At 46.9% G+C, this 8515-nt stretch overlaps 1 protein-coding gene across 1 annotated transcript in view; it reads left to right on the top strand.

The window, feature by feature from the left end:
• Window positions 1–1563: 1563 nt before the first annotated feature.
• MEX3A (mex-3 RNA binding family member A) overlaps window positions 1564–8515 on the top strand; it is a 14330-nt gene continuing 7378 nt past the window's right edge. Inside the window, exon 1 of the mRNA XM_072114537.1 lies at window positions 1564–2009. Coding sequence (XP_071970638.1) covers window positions 1673–2009 — 337 coding nt within the window. The 5' untranslated portion in view covers window positions 1564–1672. The remainder of the gene's footprint in view (window positions 2010–8515) is intronic.

The raw sequence follows: 8515 nt of genomic DNA, 5'->3' as shown, positions 1-8515 counted from the left end.
GGTACAGTGCAGCACATGTGTGGCACCGTACAGTTCCATAGCTGGGGAAAAGATAGGACATGTCCTATCTTTCCCCGTAATACGGCGCCATGCCCAATGTTTCTCTAAGGAGAGGGGCGGGGGCTAGTGGCGCTCACCCCCTCCTCCTCTCCTGGGCGCGAACATGTGCCCACCGTTCTATGGTACGACGGGCACACTGTTGTGTGAATGTAGCCTAAGTATCAGAGGTGAGTGGACCCAATGGACGGGAAATACGTTAAATTGACGCCCCTGGCAATTAGTCACAGCTAGGTTTGGCCACTGAATTCATTGGAGCACAGATTTTTTTAAATTTGTCTGAAAATTTTGCCTTGTGAACATAAACTTGGTGGATGAGCAAACTGGATGGTTGGGCTAAACGCCAAACCCCACCATCGGGTCCGCTCATCACTACTGTGTATATGTTCACAAGGCAGAATTTTCACACAAGTCTGTGCCCCCATGTTTTCAATGGGAATCCACGCTGCCTTCACAAAGTGGCAGATTTTTGTTGAACGTGGTCTCACACGCAGCATTTGTGTTGCATTGTGAAATGCAATGCAAACGCCATGAGGGAGGGGCTTGCCCGATCGCAGACGTGTTTATCTATGGAACCGCTTGCGACGGGGAACAAGCTCCACGTGTTTGGTAAATAAACAATGTAAAACGCGTGATGCTTGTTACTGGTCGCATCAGTATCATACTGTCCGTCCCTCGCAGCACTTGCGCTGTTTCAAAATGCTACACAAAAGCTGTGTGTGAACGCGGCCCGAGGACATGAAATCTTTCAGATGTTATTAAAGGGATTGTCCTTGGGAAATATTCCGGTTGAGGGGATTTGGGTAAAGGATGAATGGACGTTGCACGGAGGCACGAAATGGATCAGCGACCCCGGTCTCTGGATGGACCGCGAGTCAGATCCGTGAACAGTGTAAGTCGTAGTCAGAACCGCAACTGCACGAATCCCAAATACCTGCTAAACTAAAGACTTTTTCTCCTCCCAACCTAAAATCTGATCAGTAGCAGACATCCCCCACAGCTTACAGCCCCCCCCCAATGCTATACATCTCCCCCTCAAGTCCTGATAGCCCCCCAAACTGCTGATAGTCTCCCCTCATCCCATCCCCCATCCTGTCAGCCCCCACTAAACTTCAGCTTTCACCCTCTGAAAACTTATCTCCCTCTCCCATAGCACTGCCCCCCGCCTCCTGTTTCATCAGTCTGACTACAACTCCCAGCATGCCCCGGGATGTCTGTCATGGAGCAGGCAGGGAATTTCAAACAAAAGAGTTTCCCCGCACGCTGCTGCTGCTGGGCGGAGCCTCGTGTGGTCTCACCCCGGAGAGGCGGAGCTGGGCGGTGCAGGAGGAGGGCAGAGGAGGAGCCAAGCCGTGAAGGAGGAGGGGCCGAGCCGCGCAGGGGGAGGAGTGAGGAGGAGCTGCGCGGGGCAGGGGGAGGAGTAAGGAGGAGCTGTGCAGTGCAGGGGGAGGAGCAGTGCAGAGCAGGAGGAGCTGTGAGGGCAGGATCAGGAGGAGGATACACAGTCTCCCAGCCTCCTCCCTCCTCCTCCTCTCCCACTGTCTCCCTCTCTCTCTCTCTCTCCTCTGGTTCCTCTCTCTTGCCCCTCTTCTTTGTTCCCTAGCCTTTGTTAGCCATGCCTAGCCTGGTGGTATCAGGGATGATGGAAAGGAATGGGCATGGCATGGCAGACCTCACCAAGGACAGGGTGCTGGAGGATGACAGAGCCCTGCAGATTGCCCTGGACCAACTCTGCCTCCTGGGTCTGGGGGAGACAGAAGAAGACACCAACAACAACAACAACAGCAGCAGCACCAACAGCTCCAGCAGCGGGCAGCACCCCCAAAAATCTGGGGAGAGCAAGCTGTGTGCCCTGTACAAGGAGGCAGAGCTGAGGCTGAAGAGTTCCAACACCACAGAGTGTGTGCCAGTGCCCAGCTCCGAACACGTGGCTGAGATTGTGGGCAGACAAGGTGAGCTCTCTCCTTTGTCTCCATCATTGCAGCATGTGGGGGCACCTGGGGGTAGCCCCTGCCACACACCTACCTACCTGGGGGCAGGGGGGGGGGCTTTGTCTGGACTCCAGACAATACACAAGTGACACATGCTTTGCTTTGTTTGCTGTCTGATACATTGTAACAACATCCTGTACCTGCCACTATTTGGGTTTTGGCTGTATTGTAACCTGCCCCCTCCCCCACTGCGCCCTCATAAACAAAGGCTTGTCAAAAAACTTCATATCAAAGTGTGTATTGTTGTCGAGGACTCGCGGTCCTTTTGTTTGGGGATGTTGTCACCTACACTCACACACCCCCTTGCGCTGGCGCGGGGGGATCCCATCGTCTCTGTCGCATCCCTGTCCTTCTGTCCCTGTTTATATTATTTTGGGTGTTGAGGTGTTGGCACAGATGGGGGTGTGGGGGTGCTGGGTGCTGTGTTTGGGGCGGTAGGGGGTGTTTGATGCCTTCCATGTGGCAGGGGTAGTTGGCGTGATCCTTTTGTTGTCTCGGCACTCTCTCCATTGTCTCCGGCATGTGGGCACTTCCTGAGAGATGATGTGGGAAAAGTTTATGTAAGGATACGCTGCTGCAGTCTGTCTGTGCAGAGCGTACAGCCGCCAGTGTGCACTCGCTTGGGGTCGTAAGACTTGATGTCCCTTTGGGTATTGTGGACTATGTTGATGCTGTAGACGACATTCACGCTACCCGAGATTGTCGCCTTTGTTTAGGAGTCATAAGTGCTGATGGTTGGAGGGAAGACGGGAGGGGGGGTGGGGGGTAAGTGTCCAGGAAAGGGACGATGATGTTCCTCGATGACTATGGGACCCGCACAACTTCCTTGATTATCATGTGATTCATCTGTGAGGAGTTGGGTGAAAACTTGTGAAGGTTGTTATTGTAGGGAGCACACGGACGCCTGGAGCCTTATTTTTGAAGCCAGGCTTTTGTTCTCTGCTATAGGGATTAGGGGAGGACTTGTCAGGGTTAAAATGATACCACACCCACCTCCCTGCACACAAGCGTTCCCAATGAGGATGTTTAGGGATGTATGGATCCCACACTACCAAATAACACGCTCACATGGGGCAAAATACTAAATGTTCTTCTGGAAAGGACACCATAGGGTGGTATTTGTTGTCTGTATGAGGACAAGACCCGCAGAGCTGGCACTTTGTAGTAGATAACCCCAAACAGACTGGTCGACAAATAACCATTGCAACTCCTGGAACACATTCGATCCAAAATTTAGCACAGGCCTTTTGTGCTCATGTGGCTGGGACTCTGGGAGTCGGAGAAGTTTTTGGTGGGTGTGTGCAGGAGCTGGAAACTCTCTCCAGCCCAATTCTTCTAACGCTTTATCTGTCGATGCCTTTATCCAAAGCCAATCTTCAGAATCAGGATGCAGAACATCAAGGTTATCTTGAGAATCCGGGCCTCCGTGTAAATAAATTGGGTTAGGGATTTCCAGTAAAAAATGTTTTTGAGATTTTAATGTTGGGCACCGGACAAAGGTTTTAAGTAACCTTTACCCTCTGCAGATAGCCATTAGTATAGCATGGGGGCTGCAGCAGTGAGTGCCTTGTTCTTCGGACCCCTCATCCCCACCCCCTTAACTAAAAACCTGCCTTTCCTACAGTGATAAATGATATGACATCACCATAATATTCGCATTGTCCTTTGTGATGTTTTGGAGTTCATTGTGTGTAAGGGACACTTTATGCTTCGGGGTCATCATGACTGGGCACCTAGAGTCTGAATTTTGGCTTTCTTTATGTTGGTGGCTTTGTGAAATTTCGTCATACTCCCATCTGCTTCTTTGCGCACACACCCACTCGAAAAAAACTACCTTCTATCTCTTGATCCTCAAAAAAGGTCTTGGTCCTAACATGAATATCGTAAGATTTTGACTAAAACTCGCTCCATAAACTTGAAATATCGCCCACGAGACCTGTCAAGTTGGGTCTTTGTTCGGTGGTGCACGTGTTATCGTTATGGTTGTAATTAAGCGCACTTCCTTCTTTATATGGCCAGAGCTTGTTCCAAAAAACATCCCACCCCTGATCCTACCACAAGGAGGCCTGGGGGATGATATGGGAGATGGCAGTGGGTACCAAAACACAAATGAACCATGGCCACCATGTGTTCGAGACAGAGGGTGCTACAACAAAGCCTGCCCGCTCGTTATGTAGTGCAGACAGCGTGTCACGAAACTCTCGTAGTAACAGAGATTATTTGTGTGTCTCGTTTTCAGTCGTTGTGTCTCGGAAATGGCTGTGAGATGGGGAGAAGAGAGGGTGGAAGACGAGTTGTAGGCACTTGTCAAATGATGCTACTGCCAGTGGTGGAGATGATCTGTTGTGCTAGACTAGAAGGCATTGTTCTTTATGAGTCATTATTATCATGTTTGGTCAGTTTTGTGATGTGCATTCTTAAATTTTCACGCCTGCGAGGCACCAGCCAACCTTTGTGTGATGGTGCAGCATGCTCTAGTGCAGGAAGTGAGGTTTTGCAGGCTCTTTGTCTGGAGAAATATAGACTTTTTTTTTTTCCTTCTGCACATGTGCTGCAGAAATTGTCCCAGCTTTTGTCTATAGGATCAACAACAAAAAAACTCTCCACCACGCTGCATATCTGTCCGCCGTCCAGTCGCCACTTGGGTTTCATTCCAAGAATGAGCGCAGCAGGAGACTAATTTCAATAATTCATCTCCAAATCTTCGGAACGATTAGCTCCCCGGGAGGATGTGTAGAAGTTAGTGGTGGCCATGCTTCAGAGCAGAGCCCAAATACATAAAGCAAGACCTGCCACTTGTGAACAAAGGGTCCATGGAGATGTGTATTATCTGGAATCCAAAAGTGTTGCAAGGTTCTTCGGAACTCTCCGAAGTGGGTGTTCTGTTAACCCTGTAGTACCTGTAGCCCTTTTATTTCCACGGAAGGTTCCGATCAGGAGCCACATCTAGGTTTCTATTTATTTGATGTATCAAGTCTACTGAAATTGACCGTTTCCTGACAGCTATTGGGTTATTAAGTATGTTTCGTTAATGGCCTTTGTTGTGTTGCGCCCCTGACAATCAGACAATAGATAGAACTTGCACCATTTTTTTTTCCTAGCGGGCGAAATGCGCAGGTTGTGGTGAAAACAGTTAGGGGGGTGTGGTCCTTATTTTACAGTCGCGAAGAGAGCCATGCGTGTTTCTAGGAAGGCATTGCAGAGGAGAGCAGCAGACGTTTCGAAAAACTGAAGGGGTGGGGGGGGGATGCTATTTCTCCGATTTCTCAGACTCCTCTATGGATTTAAAATTTTGTAAAATTTTTGAAAATGCTTTCTCTTCTTATTGTAATTTTTTGGGGGGGAAAGCAAGTCACGAAGAGGCACAAATCATTTTTTTTGTTATTGTTTTTACCGAATAATATAGACTTGTTGATGGTGCTCGGGATGGGTAAAAAAAAAAATCTTGGGAATGACAAGATGTCTGTTATCTCGAGAATCGATTCCTGGGTGGGTGTGACTGTGTCATGGAACACATCCGTAATGAAGACTTTATTATGGGGTACAGATTTTATTTTTGTGATTCCAAATATAGGTAAATTTCTGACTTTACATATCTCAAGCAGCCCATTACAAGAGACCCAGTGCTGCCGGAAGATTTAGGGGTCGGGTTGTTACGATTTTACCATTGGAATGCTTGTTCATTGTAAATTTTCATAAAAATGAATGAACTCTCTTTTGCTATTCTATTCCGAATTTTCCAGCATTGGCATGCACGTGGTTTGGCGCTGCGTCTATAGATCTTAATGACTCTCTGCGGCACCCCCTTAGAAACCTAGATCCTATCAGTCATCTCCCTGATAGGAGGATCTTGCTATTGGTGACTGAAATGGGGCGGTGGCACGGCGGGGCGTGGTGATGGTTGGCATCGGCATACTCACGCGGTCAATGGAGCAGGCGCAGTGTTGGTAAACACACAGGACTCTTTGGCATATAATGACATGTTAATGGGAAGGTGTCGTGACTTTTACCACCTTAATGTTTTGGAGTTTAGACCTTTGTTAGACCACTTCAGCTTTACTCTTCTATGGTAGATTATCTTTAACGTAATAGTGTTAAAACATTTTTTTAAGATTTTTTTTCTCAGAACGTTGTAGATTTTGATCGGTTGGCTTCATTGTTCTCATATTGTCTTTCGGAAATGTTCAATTAACTATTGTGCTCGGGAGGTTTGGATTAAGTATATTTCAACATTGGAATACTCTGCAAAGTTATCCCTTTTTAATTTTTTTTGTGGACCCCAACAGGGAAGCCAATATCTGAGTACAGGACATCTGGTGACTACAACTTATCTTTCTGCCATATGAGACATTCGAGCATCTGGTCACTGCGCTATCTTGATCACATGGGATATAGTTACTTGGGAAGGGATCGGCGCACAGAGCCGATGGGCTGTGCCCACTTCTGTGACAAGGGGCCCTTGTTGACCCTTCCTATTGTTCTTCAGGAGACTTTAGTATTATTTTTTCTTTATCTCTGCGTCATGGCTGGTTGAGTCAGTCAATGAATAGGGCACTTGATCAGAAGAATTGGGATCATTGAGTAATAATACCAGGATGGTCAAAACCACAAGAGATAATCATGCATGATCGTGATAGAGTGACTTTGATCTTCTCTGTTGGCCGTTCGGTGAAACCTCTCGGGTTCCTTGGTGAGGCAGAGGTAGATTGGTGACATGACACCCCATTCAGTGTTTTATAATAGGAGAGCTAAAGGAAATTTATGGTAAAAGTCTTGGTTTTTTCTAGACAATAAAATGTGTTCTGGACCCATAGGTGCGTAGTAGTCACCATCCGTAAGATTGACTAGCTCATGACTTGCTTCACTGAGATGGTTAAGAAGGGCGCTTATTAGCTGGGCACATCTGTTTCCCAAAAGCAAAATATAAAGATATATACAATATTAGGATACTTCTTTGTTGTGCAATGGGCAACCCCACCCTTTCTTTCCCCAACACTCGCCCACCTCCCCTTCCCGTCACCCTCTCATATCCATCTCTCGGTGATCTTTGGTTGGCTGCGGGCCAGCCCTGTGTAAAGCCAATTTTAGCATTTAAGAATGACTCGTGGAGAAGTATTTTCAACCTGCATCTATTAGCATGATGGTGTCAAGTCAATTGGCACCTACATTGGCCCATGCATGTCCTGTGCATGACTGAATGCCAGGGTGATTGGAAATTACAGTCCACACTCTTCATACCGATGACCTCTTTATCAGTCTATTAACTCGGTGGATAGAATTGGTGCCTTATAGTTGAAACTGGATTATACCAGAGTAGGGGTGGCGCGGGTGGGGTGGGGGGGTTTCAAATGAATGACGGACATGAACTTGTTGGAGCATAGGAGCTAGGAATAAAGTTGCTTCAGCTTCTTTTGCCAGATGTCCAAAAACTTGACTTGCACTGGATGATTCCGATCACTGTCGGACATCTCTGGTAGACATGCATGCTCAGCTATGACTGCGTTAGTGGTGTTGAAATTCAGCCCTTTCCCCCTTTTGACTATTCCCAACTTTGAAAAGGCCCAAATTTGTTTAATACTCATTTGTTCACAACCAGTACAGTAACACGTTATTTTCTTTCGTAATACTACAAAATGGGCCCAATGTGGTGTATGGGCCACGTGCCACCCGTAGGGTTTCCAGGGTGGAGAGGTACGGAGCTATAGCGTACAGCTCGGGCACTTTGTCTCTCCTATGGGGTGTGCCAGAATGAGGTGAATAATCAGTAGGGTGACATTGTTATGTCGTCCATTATTATGTCTGTGTTCCTTTAAACCCCTTTCGAAGCTTCAGATTAGGACCCTTTTTCGCTCGCTGTAGATAATCTCTTGGCTTAATATTTTGAAGAAAATGCATTTTTTAAAGGGATAAGCTCCATTCTGGGCCTCATGGCTCATATATCTTGCAGTAGATTGTGACATGTCTGTTCAGGACTTCTTACATCTATTTTTTTTTTTCAGCAGAAGCTTGCTTTAGGGCAATTGCCTTTTAAGTCTGAAGAGTTGAGTGTACAATAATGGGGTCTCTTATGAAGCCAGAAAACTTATCTATGACAGCAGGAACTTGTGGTTTAATTATTTTGCCTGAGTAATAGATGTGGGAATGCTGGGTGACATCTGCACATACAGTGTTTGCCGTATTGGACTTATTGAGAATGACTAAGTAGAATTTTGTACATCTTCCCAGAAGAGGGCGACTTCAGGCCTTACGTGTAGGCCTAATGGATTCTGCCTGTGTATGTCAGCTGTGCCCATGCATTATCTTGGAGGGGAGGAGGATGTCTTATTGTTTTGTTTTTTAATTGTAATTATTGTATTATAATAGACATTGTAGAACTCAAGAAACTCAACGTAAAGTTAAGACTAGGGATAACGTTTGACCAAATGGTCATTTACTTGGTCTATGAATATCCATCGGCTAAAATTGGG

This window comes from Engystomops pustulosus, chromosome 7, assembly GCF_040894005.1.
Source record: "Engystomops pustulosus chromosome 7, aEngPut4.maternal, whole genome shotgun sequence".
Classification (NCBI taxonomy): domain Eukaryota; kingdom Metazoa; phylum Chordata; class Amphibia; order Anura; family Leptodactylidae; genus Engystomops; species Engystomops pustulosus.
The sequence above is the reverse complement of the archived record's forward strand: the minus strand, read 5'-3'. Positions and strand labels throughout refer to the sequence as shown.